Source organism: Petromyzon marinus, chromosome 44 (assembly GCF_048934315.1).
Source record: "Petromyzon marinus isolate PM22_M1 ecotype Great Lakes invasive population chromosome 44, UKy_Petmar_22M1.pri1.0, whole genome shotgun sequence".
Classification (NCBI taxonomy): domain Eukaryota; kingdom Metazoa; phylum Chordata; class Hyperoartia; order Petromyzontiformes; family Petromyzontidae; genus Petromyzon; species Petromyzon marinus.
This window is the reverse complement of record NC_133710.1, coordinates 8,397,084-8,412,633: the sequence shown is the minus strand read 5'-3', so window position 1 is coordinate 8,412,633 and position 15,550 is coordinate 8,397,084. Positions and strand designations below refer to the sequence as shown.

The 15,550-nt window shown below is 44.4% G+C and overlaps 1 protein-coding gene across 1 annotated transcript in view; it reads left to right on the top strand.

Moving 5' to 3' along the window:
• Window positions 1-9,826, top strand: part of LOC116951938 (phospholipid phosphatase-related protein type 1-like) — an 82,922-nt gene extending 73,096 nt beyond the window's left edge. Inside the window, exon 8 of the mRNA XM_032970822.2 lies at window positions 1,053-9,826. Within this exon, the coding sequence (XP_032826713.2) occupies window positions 1,053-1,085 (33 nt within the window). The 3' untranslated portion in view covers window positions 1,086-9,826. The remainder of the gene's footprint in view (window positions 1-1,052) is intronic.
• Window positions 9,827-15,550: the final 5,724 nt, after the last annotated feature.

Below are 15,550 nucleotides of genomic sequence, written 5' to 3'. Positions count from 1 at the left end.
TGGAGACCGTTTATTCACCAATGACACCGCTCGAACAACCTGGAATATCATTCTTCTGCTTTCATGCGGATGTGGATGAAGTAGCAGCTATAAATCTTTGTCTGGCTTGTGAATGCCTCCAACTAGTTTCCCCGCAGATCCCTCACAGTGGACACAGGCTCTAGTAACTATTTAACTACAATATATATGTTTGTTACCAGGTCAGGCCAACTGAGCTATGTAGCTCTTTTTCAGAAGCGACCTGGTTATCACAAATGACAGCTCAATGAAGTGGAATACATGATCATGCTGAAAGGTATAGCAGCCAAATACTCGAAGCGCATGTCGACTCAATGTGAATGGAAAACTGGAGGACCCAGAGGGAAATCCACGTGAACACGGGGAGAACTTGCAAACTCCAAATATACAGGCAGTAGCATCGGGGTCGAACCCATGAACCTCCTGTACACCAGGCGATGGAATTAACATCTCACCACCGTGGCGCTCACGGTGGCGAGAGACCCAGAGAGATCGACATACACAGAGACCCGCAGAGTCACACAGAGATCTATAGACTAATACAGAGACCCATAGCTTCACACATAAAGATCCATAGACTCAGAGATCCATCGACTAACACAGAGACCCGTAAACTCACGCAATACCAATAGACTCACACGTAACCCCATAGAGTCACACATATACCAATGTCCTCACAGGGACCCAAAGATTAACGCAGAGACCAATGGACTCACGCAGCGACCCATATGAAGTCTCGCAGCTGTTCCAATTTAAATGAGACTTTAGTTTATAAGTGGTGTCGTTCCTAGGGCCTTACCATATGTAAAACCAGACAAAATTACCAAAGCGTTGCACGACAAACCGGAGCAAAAAGGACAATTTGCAAAAATGAAAATGCTCTTTGCTCTGACAGCTACCCATCAGCTACTTTACTGCTTTAAACAATACTTCCGAGGGCGAGTGATTTCGTGAAATCTGAACAGAATGCCATAGCATGTGCCTGATTTGTCCTCCTTGTGTGTGTGTTTTCTGCTGCCCCAACCTCCCACCAGAACCACGCCACTTCTATCACAGAGGTGACGTAGGCATGGGAAGCTACAGGACGCCTGTACGCGTGGCCTGCACAGGGCATCAGCACCGAGGACAGCTCCCTGCTGACACACGTGCCCACACAGACACACGTACACAGCAATCTGCTCCACGGTTTCACACAGGCGGACACGAAACACAAACATACACGCGCATCCGTACACACCACACGTGCAAACCTGGTTTGTAAAGAATACGATTGCGTCAAAGATTTGTATTTAACAGCAGTGGAAGTATTTGTTTTCGTTATTCCCCAGGCTCTGTTTCTTTGTATGAGTTGGTCACACACGTCTTAGCTTTTTGGTTCAATTTGTTGTGGGGTTTTTTTTTGTGATCCACAAAAGCCAAAATGTGTCTCACGATGCTTTGAAAGAGGATACGTGCGTTGGGATGTTTCCTCAGTTCCTTTCGTCAATGGGTGTTGTGTGTGTGGGCGGAAAGGTCTTGTCGTGCGAGGAAGTTTATGCCACTCGAAGGTCCGTACAGATGGGTTCTTTAAGAACCCATCCCGCCATTCCCTGGGGACATTTGACATCCTGTCGGGTCGGGGAGTTTAAAAGTCTGCGTGGTCCACACCAACCCTAGCCTCCGAGGTAACGTTTCCACGATGTGGCTCTACTAGGATATATCGTACGATCTAGGAATCGTGATAACCATAGCGTCTGTTGTGCAAAATATCATCACATAGTGGTTACCGTTGGCTATTTTATTTTTTAACTTTATATATTTCATTTCCTCACGAAATATTTGTGAAATAACAAACAATAATTAATGTTCCAAATAAATACATATTAACCATTGAATGAGTGTTTTCGAAACATCGTCTTGGAGTATTTTACTCCATAGCGGTTATAGGATGTGACAATTTTTTTAAGTCTGTCTCATTAACCATTTCCTTCCTGTATAACTGACAGCGTGTGTGTGTGTTATACGCGTTATAGAGTGTAACGCTGAGAAAGACGTATCGCCGGTTGGAGTTGAGTGAACCTGCGATTGAAGGACTTTTCAAGTTAATCTTTAATCATACCGGAATGACACAGCAAAAGCACAAAAAAAACCCAATAACAATAATAAATACAGTTACAAAGTTATGGGAAACTGATATCGCGGGAATCATCATATCGTCAACATTTATGTATTTCTGTATCTTACCGTACACAAATGTAGTGCAGCAGTCCGACTACAAAATTATGGAATCCTGCCACGAGGTACGAATATTGAGGTGTGTTTTATTTTAACCACGTTTAAGTGTCATCTTCTCACGGATAAAACACTTAACTGTGCCGTGAAAATGCCAAATTGTACGGGTCAATTTCTGTCGGAGAGTATAATGAAACCCTTTTTTTAAATTGGATTTAGTTCAATGCTATTCATTTAAAGCCTCACGAACGCAACGGCCATCCTTACAACCAGGTTTGCCTCTGAGTTTGTGCCATTCACACATTTCCAACGACATTTGTACTTGATCTTGAATTATCGTCAGCAATGGGAGTGCTGGCGCCGAGCGATTAACCTCAACCTTCTCGCAAATTAAATGTGATATTTGCGCAACCGATGAGGAAATCATTGAAGCGGCATATTTTATTTTCTGTCGGGGGGGGGGGGGGGGGTAAAATCTAAATTTAACGGTGAACCACTGCCACCATCGAGGTTTCAAACTTGATGTGCAGGTGTCCCCGTGCTTTGTGCGGTCGCAGTAGATGCATTTAAAAAAAAATAAGGCATAGGCGTGTAGGAGTGAATTCAAACAGCATTTCAGCAAATTTCGAGTATAAATAGGTTAGCTACATGAAATCACGATAATCTGCTTAAAGTGAGGGAAACCTGCATTACGCACGAAGTTTGCGTACTTATTTAATAATTCATTAAATTACTCCTTGCTTTTAAACACTGACCGTTGACACGCTTATGCAAATTTGCTCGGGCCAGTAATTCAAGATGAAATGCCAATCCTCCACCATGCGAAATAAAACACAGCATTCCTGTACATGACATTATTATCCTGTGTTTTCAGTCAATTGTCTACAAAAACGGATTATTCCAAACACCCCCCCCCCCCTACTGTACATACGATGTAGCTGTTTTTTGTACTTTGTCTGGGTCTGTTTTGTATCTTTTTTGTTAAATACGGAAATTCATCTATAGCATTAGCACAACTTTAACTTTCAAACAATTTAGCCATTTTAATGCACAATTAGAAACACAGTTCTTGGGAAAATGTCGTGATTTTACATGGGTTAAAATAAACTTAAAAGGTATGTTGTAATGTTTAGCAAATGAAAATTGTTATCATGAGAACATTGAATTTAAATGCACATTTTAGAAACGTTTTATGTTTACATTTGGAAAACGGAGTTCCTTATTTCCACTCTCACCAACCCACCGCTGTGTTTTCCCAAGTTTGACTGATGTATCCCCATCCAAACACAAATTGAGTTGTTGCACACTGCGATTGGTAAACATGTTCCATGCGACAGAGGGGCAATTCACGTGTTTGTCAGAGCATCCCAGTGATACAGTAAGTGAGACGCACAGGTAGACACACTAACGGTAAATCTCGATCTTAATTTAAACCAATCACTGTCTTCGTCTCTTCTGCATGCATGCTCGGGATGAGTTTAGTATTCCTTTTTTTTACATTAAAATTTTAGGCCCAATTTAAATGTATCCAATTTATAACTTAACTTTTTGTATGCGTTAAATGTGAGAATTCGAATGTTTTTAAACATTCATCATGGGAGTGTTTGACACACACTGGTAGAACTATACTTTGATGCAAACACTTGTATAGTCCCATCATTTAATTTGAAACATTACATTGCGTGTCGTAGGAATTTCCGTCGCGATGTCATGTGTTCTGATGAATACAATTAAGAGACGCATAATCCCAAATTGCATAGACAGAATGGAATCCTGAGAGTTTTTGGATTCATAAAATCGGGAACATATCCCAAGTGCACCCATTTTTTTGCACAAAGGGGTCTACGTTGTAATTGGCTCTTCGTGTCATAATGGACATGGTCACCCAATCGTCGGGCACTGGCAATGTTTAGAAATTCCATTTGCATTGTTAGCTATTCACCAACGGCAAGCCACGGGAAAGGAGAGTAGAGCCAAGGGATGTTAATGTATTGGGGGGTAAAAAAAGGCAAAGAGAGAAGCGAATGAATGAGCGACGAGGGAGTAAAAGGGACGGAAAGGGAAGAGTGAAACGGGGTCGCGAATGCATCAGGGGAAGATGAGGATTGGGAGCGGCGTCTGTTTCCACAGGGGACCAGCGACGGGAAGAGGGGGGGAAGGGTTCAGAGTCGGTGTGGCCACACAGGGGTCACGTGATTTACAGGAGGCTTGAGCTGGTTTAGAGATATACAGATGAGATAAATTGGTAAACTTTAAGAGATGCACATGTCGTGGGTGGTTGAGGGGAGAAGTTCAGAAAGGCCTTGCCTTTGGGACATAAATTATGTCTAGCGCAGCATAAAATGCACGGTCTCTTAGGTCTGCATTGCTGAAGTGTCGGTTCACAGTATGTGTAGCCCTGCCATCAGCAACCTTCTCAAAGACATGTCAACGTGGTTGATGAAGGAGATGAGACATTTTTTTGTAAGAGGATGTGTAACTTTTGAAACTGCTTCAGTGATTTTTGTCTCCGATGCGCAACCGTAATGAACCGGTGTGCATCATAGAGCTCTACACGATGCTGCCGCAGTGATGTAATGGGTCAGCGCATCGGACTTGCGATTTAGAGGTCATCGCAAAAAATGGTGCGCGTAATTATTCTTAACCCTTTCCCATTCCGAGACGTCTGCAAGTTACAGGGTGGGTTGTCCCGTTCACCGCTGAATCTCGAGACGCGCAAGGGGTTAGCATTCATTTATCTAGAAAGGCGTAGCGCCGTAGAGACCTGTAGTGACATGACCGCACTCTACGATAGCTGGTGCCAGAACTGTGCCACACGCCCTCCCGCGTGACCTTTTACTTCCGAGTCCATTTCGATGACGTACGCGAAAGCTGACGACGTAAACGTACGTCATCGAAATGGGAAAGGGGAATGCACCCCCTCCCCCCTCCCCCACTGTTCACCAAGAACCATCAATGGGTACACCACACTCAGTTGATTGGTTGATCATGCGTTGTGGGTAGAATAGACCGAATTTACCCTCTCGAGCGCCCTCGAGTTGAGATGCTTCCGCCTGCAATGGAGATATCAAGCAATTGTAGGACTGCGCCTTTACCTTTTAACAGACTGAGTGAACCATTGTTTTTATTTGTTAAACTTTTATTTGTTAAACTCCTACAGCACCTGCTGTCTAAGTTACAGCAACGTGTGATTATTCATTTCTGGTGACATTGAAGGTGACTGTTAATAATTATACACGAGCCCAATATTAAACGTGACAAACTCCTAATCTGTGAATTGTTTTCCTGCAACCAACACAGTTGAATCCCCCTAATTGGAAAAAAAAATACGTAGATTGTAAATGTTTTCACCTTGAGATAAAATGTTGTGTTTTGATATGAGAAGTTTTTTTTAACGCCCATGCTGATACAAAGCCTTATGCTAAACTGCTTAAATGCATTTCTGGAAGTTGGTTTACAAATTAAGATTGACGTTTAGACTTTGCAGTTGATGTAAATGCAGTTAATATGACAGTCGTTGCAAAATATTTCCTGTGCCCTGGTATTTCCGGAATTACCACAATACAGAAAACAAGTCGGTGAATATTATGCCTAATTTGTAACTGTGAACATTTGTGTTGGCTTATCAATCATTTAACTTAATGATGAGTGAACGTTGTTTTCGTACTAAACTTAGTGGTTTCATTATCGGTGGGTTATCTTCTAAAGAGTTGTGGAAAAAAATAGGATCAACTGCAAAAAATTAAATTCATATTTATTTCATTTTTATTTCAAGTTATTCTTAAGTATGTCAAATTTAGACTTAAAGCTTTCATGACTGCAGGAATGCATACTCTTTGGGTCTTTAGGTAAAGTCAAGTAGATAGAAAAAAAATCACGACGTTTCGATCGCAACACAAGCAATCTCTCACCTGAAGTTGATTGCTTGTGTTGCGATCGAAACGTCGTGATTTTTTTAAATTATTACTTTTCTATCTACGTGACTTTACCAAAAGACCCAAAGAGTATATGTAAAATTTGACATTAGGGACCGTTTATTTTTTTACATTATTTTAATTAGTGATTTTTTTCATAGCTGTTTTAAAAGTTCACTGTTATCGTTGCTTATCTGATCAACACAAAACAACTGTTTGTACCTATTGCTTGTTTATCATTCACAATCACTGTGGTGTTCTTGGTTCACGTGACTTTACCGAAAGAACCAAGAATATGAATCCCTGCAGTCACGAAAGCTTTAAAGCACAATCACTGTGATGTTAACATTACTTTTGGAATAAAAAAAAAACACAAACCCTTTGTATGAAAGTTATCACCCGCACCTTTAAAAAAAAAGTTCAACGCGTATAAAGATGGAAAAGCATTGTGGGAATATCAGCCTTGGTCAATCTACCGCTTGGCCTTCCCCAAGCTGCTCTGCTGCCGTCTCTCGCGAACCTGCAATGTAATATTAATAATAATCAACTCCGTATCGTAACTTCAGAAAATTTAAAATCGTTTCGTCTGCCCACCTATTTGCCTTTCAGAAGTGTGACAACAAGGGGTATTCGCCTTAGCAGTGCAGACAAAATATATTTTCCGCTTACAGACCAATAACGTATATATATTATATACACATAAAAGTATTGACGCATTTTATTTGTTTAATTTAAACCGGCTGTGGTTGTCGTTTTATTCTTTAAAACTTATAAAGTGCTGTGCCAACTGAAGAATTTATGCTCATAAAGATTTGGAAAATGGAATACAGCAGCAGCTGGATATGAGCACACTGACTGTGAGCCAGGCGTTCTGTGTTGATATCAGAAGTTGCCCTCCGCCTGCCCCCCCCCCGATCAGTTTAATGTTCTAACCATGTGTTGCTTATATCAAAAACTGTGCTTATATACGGTCTACCTATATCCAGCTCCTCTGCTGTTGAATACTCAAACAAATTGGCTTTAAATGGTGTAATTATTAAGCATTGTACGTCTCACAAAATCACCGGTTCGATTTAAGGATATGCCCTCGATGAAAAGCCCAGAACCCATGGTTATTTTATTTGTACGTCCTTAAAGATTACGAACCAATTGCTAGCCTCTTTCCTAGGGTAATAAAAACCCCGTAGTTAAACAATGCTTATATAAATGTCCCACGTTTGTGGCAGCAGTCCCTGATTGATGACAGATGGCTTTGAAAAAAAAAAATCCCAGTCCAGTTTTAATTTACATTTCAACGCGCAATCCCATTGGTCATTTTTTTAGGTGGCTGCTGCACGATACGTCACTGCATGTTCCTGAGAAATGTTGTAGAGCATCAGACCTTCCCACCCCACCACAGGGCCTGATCTTGACCTTCACGTGTAAATGCATCCTGCATGCTGCCGTGTTCTTCACAGCGTGGCGAGCGGTTACCGGACTCTCCGGATCAAAAAGATGCACATTCCACCCTGAGTTTTATTCAGATGTTGGGGGGAGAGGGAGGTTGTGGAGTCGGGTGTCTTTTTTTTTATCCTGGAAGTGTGTGACCAGATTTGTATGACGTTATTAACATTGGGTACAGGTTTCAGGCGGCGTCTTACTCTCCGCAACGTCTTAAGGCATCTAGCGATTTACGGTAACTTACCAGAACGAAACAGGGCAATCCGGTATACGCTAAATTCAACAATCAATGCACACCAAAATCACGCAAGTCAGGAGTTTCATTTTTTATGGAGATCAAAAACTCCACGATACCTTTCACAATGTGCCATTAATTACAAAGCATATACAATGTATCGTCCGCGCAGATGGGTTGTTGGGTGGTGCTCATCTCACTTGGTGGCCCTGCAGCCAGGAGTGTCAATTCTCCATTCCCACGGCAGGAGCCACCCTATTCATAGAACACCCAACGTGCACTTCTCCCAAAAGTGGCAACTCATTTACCAGCCACGGACAGGAATGATGGGCTCAGTTGAAACACCCCGACCAAACATTTTTAAAAGGTGCGGGTGTTTTGGATATGGGCCAATGGTCACGCAAAAAGGCGTGTGAAATGTTCAGACGAATACAACGTGTGTGTGTGTTGTTGTACAGAGGAGCGGTAGTGTCGTGGTTAGCGCGCTGCACTACGAATCTGGCGACACGGGTTCGATTCCCGCTCACGGCCAACACCAGTGAGGATTATCCGAACCGGTCCTGGGCATCCCCTAGGTCGACTCAGCCTCAAATTTGTAAACATCGCCACAAGGGAGACAAAGGCGGCCGGTCGTGGTGTTGGCCATCCAGCCCCTCGTGTGCCGTGCCGGCCTTCATAGGTGCTCGCTAACGGCACTTGCCCCAACAGTCTGTTACAGGCTATACGAGCAGTGGTGGAGCTCGCACATGGGATGGGGGGGGGGTCTCTAAACAGACATTTGTAGAGCTGTTTAACACCTCGTAGACTTTCGCGACCAATATTCATAATCGCGTAAAAAATTAATGTGCTGTTAAACCACCATCGTGACGAATTGGCTGTGTCGGGTGGTGGTGGGTTAACGACACATCTACATTAACACGATCTAACCCATAAAACCGTTATGAATTTGTCGGCCTCCTCCCCCCCTCCGCCCCCATTTCCAATGTATGTTTTTACTCCTTAGTGAGACTACAGAAGAGTTCTAGAGATGCAGTGAGATGAGAGCGATGCAAGCAAAAGAGACAAAGATGTGTAATGAGGTGGAAACGAGAAATCATATTCACAGTTTTAGGTGACGTGCATTTTTTTGGGTTTGTTTTCGAGTACTGCATCTGAATTCGAGCCGATATATAAATTGCGTTCCGCGTTCATGAGTTTAGCTTCCCCGTGACCCGCTTTGAGCCGTAACGCTGTCGCTCACCTCTGTTAACGCATTGCACCACCACTGTGTGTCAGTGCCAATGATATAGGATTGTTTGCCCTGTTTGCTTCTGAGTATAAGTACTTACCTTAAAAACAAAAATGCCTATATATACACTCCGTATTAAGTTAAAAGTTTTTTTTTGTCCCCATTACGTGTTGCTGAACATGTCGTCGTGACTTTATTATTTTTTTTTTACACGGGCGGCGCGTGAACTACTTTTTGTTGTTGTTGTAGTAATTTCTGCCCCTCTGATAATCCCACACGAGAACGGTTTGTAGGGTATGTGGCAGGTTCGCGCCAGACGTGGGGTAAAATGTCTTTCTTTGACTTGGTGCTAACACAGCGGGTCGGCAAGAGCTGTGGCTCTTTATGGACCTTGCTTCGTGACGTTATTTATCAAGGACCACCGGTCTCGTATTCACCGCATGCATTTGCGGCTGTTGAAATATTGAGCTTTTTTTTACGGAATTCGAGGGGGGGGGAAAAAATGGTCCTTTTGGTTATTTTGGTTTTTGCCGAGCCCCCTGTGCCAACAGAAGTGATTTCGTCAGCCATGATCAGCTCGAGGTGGCGACTTGTGCCCTCCTCTGAAGTACCTGCTGCTGCCGGTTACTGCAGCTGAACAGGCAAAACCGCGTGTGAACACTTCAGGACAAAGAGGGAGCTGTTTACCGCACAACCCTACTATACTTGTGTGTGTGTGCGCGGTGATCGGTGTATTTACTGTATTGTACGCTTCACATTAAAATTCGGTCTGCCATCTTGGATTGTGCCACCGAGTGTGATGATGTGTCCAATACCTTCGTGAAGGCATACATTTGTTTAATTCAATCACGTCGATTGTTTGACCACTTGTACGTGGACCCAATTAATTTGCTGTTGTCGGAATATTTGATTTTTTTTTTACTTCTCTGATGTAACACATAAAAGAGCAAAAGTGTGTTTTTTTTGTATTGCAATGATGGCCTTTTGTTTAACCATTGAATCCATGCTGAGTCTCAAAGACTTTTTCGGCAGGGTCTTTGATGCCAAAAAAATATGGCCTTAACATTCACGAGGACACCGCAGAGGGGTAATGGTCAGTAACACAGGGCTTGCAATTGAGAGGATGCCAGTTTTTATCCCTCGTTTGAAACATTGGGAAAGTTTCTCAAATCCCCCCCCCCCCAACCCAACCGCTTCTGTCCACCCAGCAGTACAAATGGCTATACCACAGTTGATAGGCAGATTTCATGTGGTGCGGTCAAGTGTAGTGTAGTGTGTAGGCCAATCACTTTCAAGGACAATGCACATTATCAGAGCATGTCTGTTTGCATGTTCACCACAAGTACGTGTGGTTAATGCACACTTGATTCCTTGCAAAACGCATCTATTTGGTTTTGAACATCTTAACGCCTGTTTCCCATTGCCAGAAAGGGCAAAACATATTCACGTTTTGCATATTTTTATACTGGCAAAAAAGAGGTCCCATGATGTGTGTATGTGTTGAAGTTTTTTCGCACCTTATGTAGCCAACCGTGGTAATCGGAGGTGTGGGGGAAGGAGTGCTCACGTCTTTTAAAAAACGCCTCTCAAGCTCGCTCTCATTGAGACCCTTCCACCAGCAGTAACGTAAGCAAGAAATTGCAAGGCTGCACCTTTTACATTTACAATTGTATATAACCAGTGAACCTTCGCCGGGTCTCGAACCTATTTCAGGAGGGTTCTTTTAATTGAACGCTTGGCCAAGTATTTTTCTTCGTGTGGGAGGAATCTGCAATATTTTGGGAGAAAACTGACAAACTGAACTTTTTTTTATCTTACCTGGTAAGGCCCACTGAGCTATAAAGTTATTTTTCAGAAGCTACTTGGCCATCACAAATGATAGCTCAACGAAGTGGCCTATCGTGTGGAAATTAATGAACGTCATACATCGAATTGTAGATGTTGTGGGTTTAGTCTCCAACACACCGGTGTGCTGCATTAGTAACTAATTGGCATGCTATATTAACGTGACACACTTTAGTAATTGTCTGTGTTGGGCGGGTTTAATTACGTATTTATATTTATGCGAGCTAACCCAAAATCCATTTCTCTATTTTTAATAATATTGGTCGCGAAAGCCTACGTGGTAAGCTATTTTTATTTTACCAGGAAAATAGCTCTATTTCAGAAGTGACCTGGGCACAAATGATCACACAACGAAGTGGCTTATCACGTGGAAATGAGAAGTGGGAGCCAGATGCTCGAAACGCATGATGTTGATTCTAAACGTGGAGGGAAAACCAAAGGACCCGGAGAAGAATCCACGCGATCAAGGGGAGAGACATGCAAACTCCAAATATACAACAAACGTCAGGTCGGGGATCGAACCCACGACCTTCTGTATACAAGGTGAGGTCGTTAACATTTTGCCACCGTGCCTCCCCCCCCCCCCCCCATATACATGACGGTGTGAAGCTCGGCACTTGACATCTATCTTTCTCAGACGTTGCCTTCGTTAATTTCGCAAGCGGCAGCGATTGTTGCTGTGCATAATCCCAATTGTGTAAATTTGTGATGTCATTTTGTCAAATCTGGACCGTGACATCAGGAGGCAATGGCCTGCTCATTTTGAATTCCATTACGGGATTCTTTAACGCCCACTGTGAAGCAGTGGTGGGTGTTCATTGAGGACCCCATTCAAACTCACAGTGGTCTGGTCTCAGCTAGCTGAGGATAGTTGCAAGCAGGAATTTCATTATCCCAAGCAGCTGGGGTTAGCATCGTCCCCCCCCCCTCCTTGTGATGCTGAGGGGAAATGAGTGAGGTTCAGGACTGTGGCTCGTGCAGCTGCAACAGCTGGATTGGGTATGCAGTCCAGACTTCCACAGAGACCCTGGCTGAAGGAGGACGTGTTCGGGCTGGTTGAAAGAAAAGGAAAGGCCCACTCCCGTCGTCTACAACATGCAACATCGGAGATTGAGGAGGCTTGCCGCAGCCTTCGCTCGGGTATTCAGAGAACCGTGCGGCGCTGCAAGAATGAGTGGTGGGCACGGGTTGCTGAGGATATGGAATCTGCCTTAGTAGCCCGCAGTCACAAATCACTATTTAATTCCATCAAAAACATCACTTGCAACGCCTCACCTATCACCATCCTGAAGGGAAAGAATGGTAATTCGACCTCCGACCCCCAGGAAGAGGTCTGCAGGTTTGCAGAGCATTTTTGTGAGGTCTTGGGTTGAGGGCAATTCCCTCAGCCCAGACAACATCACGGGCCAAGGTGGAGACGACCCTGCTAGGGCTGTGGTTCCTAAAATGTTGGCAGAAGTAGCAAGCCTTCTGAATGGTTGGCTGAGGTGCCATCTGTGGAGGTAGTGCGAGGGGCGATCTGAAGTCTGAGATCAGGAAAAGCGCCGGGCAGAGACGATTTCCCAAGCGAAATGCTGAGGGAGGGTGGCATCTATGTGCAGACTGCCTTGCTTGACATCATCACAATTGTCTGGACCACAGGACGGGTTCCGCAGGATTGGTCAACAATGTTGGGTCTGGGTGTCTGTGGGTTTCTGTGGATTTGTGTGCTTGTATGTATGTTGAACTTCTTTCGCACCGTACGTATTCAGCCGTGTTCATCTGTGAGTGTCTGTGGGTCTCTATGGGTCTCTATGGCTCTGCGTGTCTGTGGGTCTCTGTGGTTGTATCTATGTTTAACTTCTTTTACACCGTACGTAACCAACCGTGCTAATCTGTGGGTCTCTATGGGTCTGAGGGGTCTGTGTGTCTCAGTGGCTGTAAGGATGTTGAACTTTGTTCGCAGCGTACGTAACCAACCGCCCTAATCGGAGGCGCAGGAAGGACAATTTCATAAACTCGGGTTTCCAATAGACTCAGGCGAAATTATTACAGACCTGTGAATTAAAACAACATATATGCAATATTTATTTATTATCAGTCCTGCCATCATAAATGCATTAATATACTGCACATTCAGTATATGGTTATAAAGAAGTGTTTGTATTTGTCCGGATCTCATGTGGATCTGGCCCGCTTTGGGGGTGAGGAAGGGGGCCCGTCAACAATTGTTCTTGTCACTGGGTGTTCATGAACACTTCCTCAATACAGGCCTAAACCTCATGTACGTGTTTGACCAAAGGGGGTGCTGAAACTGGTCCAGGGCAAGACGACCACGGACACAATGAACAGAGCCACATATTGTCAGGAGATGTTGATCAGGATTGTTGGAGCCCACTCTCTCTCCACACCGAATGATGGGACCGATGAGCCAGCAGCAAGGCAGCAGAGGATGGGGGGAGGGGGGTCACACCTGGCTAAGAACAGAGAAGCTGGTTGGTGTCGTCACCTGCGAAACGTCACACTACTCAAATTGTAAGCGTTGCGGGTTTACTCTCTAACAGACCGGTGTGCTGATGCCGTAACTAATTGTCACGTTGTTGTTTACTCAACAAACGGTAGTCATTAGCTGTGTCGGGTGGTGGTGGGGTTAGCGACACATTTACGCGATCTAATAAAAAAAAACCCACTTTATTATGGATAATATTGATCGCGTGAGCCAAACGTGTTAAACTAGGAACAGAGAGATCGTGCACCATGGAAGGTGTTCACGTGCAGAGGAACGCAACATCAAACCAGCAGCTTTGGGACAACGGACGCTGTGGCAAGAACCAGTCTTCGTGGCTGTGAGTCAAATCTTGCACTCACTTTGGAGCAGTGGGTCTTCACCTTTACTGCAGCCTTTACCCTTTCGGTTCGCAATCGTAAAGAAAAATGTACAATATTCATTAATATGGAGGTTTTATGAAACAGAGTATAGTTCTTACGTGCCTGTGCTTAATTTGTGTTTCGATGATTTACCTTCTAAAAGAAATCTGGCCATGTCTCGCACACACCCAGGGGGCGCGTGCACACCGAGGGGGGCGCGTGCACACCCGGGGTGCGCGTGCACACCCGGGGTGCGCGTGCACACCGAGGGTGCGCGTGCACACCGAGGGGGCGCGTGCACACCCGGGGTGCGCGTGCACACTCAGGGGGCGCGTGCACACCGAGGGGGCGCGTGCACACCCAGGGTGCGCGTGCACACTCAGGGGGCGCGTGCACACCCAGGGTGCGCGTGCACACCGAGGGGGCGCGTGCACACCCAGGGTGCGCGTGCACACTCAGGGGGCGCGTGCACACCCAGGGGGCGCGTGCACCTCAAGTTAAAAAGAATCACTGCTACAGAGTATGACAAGATAATTGGTTTGTAGGTGCAGGGATAAAGTAAGCCCTAGGGCTATGGTTTATCCAACTAAAGTTTTAATTTACATTTCAACGCGCATTCACATTGCTCCCGATGATTGGGTCGATTGTGAGTCGCTAGCTCGACTGCTGAGCGACCTGGCTGGCTAGATGTCTGTTATAAGTTGTATTTTATATACTTCAATGTAAGATGTTTTATCCTTGTTTGTAATGTGTTTGTAAAATACACTAGTGGTATATCATACTGCAAGGAAAGCCATATTAATCGACGGAATGTTACTAAAATGCATTATCTAGCCACACAATGCTTGGACTTATCTAAATTGGATCACTTTCCAATCCGTGGTCGCTGTAATCGTTCAAAGCCAACATTCAAGTGTTTATTTTTTTTGTAAAAAAAAAAAATCTGATCAGATTATATTCTGATTCAAACTGATGATGGTGATGCTATGTCAGCGTCTGGAATATGTTGCGCCACTCCTCGCACATTCTGTAAGGCTCAAGCCCTCTAGTGGCTAATTTGGATGACTAGATGACGTCTAGCATGGCGCTCTATACAGTGACGTAATTTCCAAATTAAATTTTACTAAAGTTACATTTGAAGTAATATATTAAATGACTGCAATGGCGATGTGTGATAGCATTGACTGCGATTGTGCCTTGACCTTACCATAGCCAGGGACGTGCCGTGGCTCCGGGTTAATTGAGCAGTGAGTTCCGTCTCGGGTATTTTTTTTTTAACCAACAGCCAAGAAATCCATGCAGCCTCCCAGAAGACGAACAGGTCTGGGCAAAGCGCTCGGTCTCCGCTACACTGGTGCATGAGGCATTGTTTCAACTCTCAAACCGTGCTCAAATTCGTGACTTTGCTCATCAATCACCGTATCATCAGCCATTGTCTATCCACTGACGTCACCTTTGTATATCCACTGACGTCACCCTTGTCTATCCACTGACGTCACCATTGTCTATCAACTTACGTCACCATTGTCTATCTACTGTCGTCACCATTGTCTGCTTACCGACGTCAAATTTGGTTAACCACTGACGTCACCATTGTCTATGCCGTGGCGTTCCTCTTGGCTATCCACTGACGTCACCATTGTCTATGCACTGACGTCACCATTGTCTATGCACTGACGTCACCATTGTCTATCCACTGACGTCACCCTTGTCTATCCATTGATGTCACCCTTGTCTATCCACTGACGTCACCATTGTCTATCCACTGACGTCACCATTGTCTATCCATTGACGTCACCATTGTCTATCCAC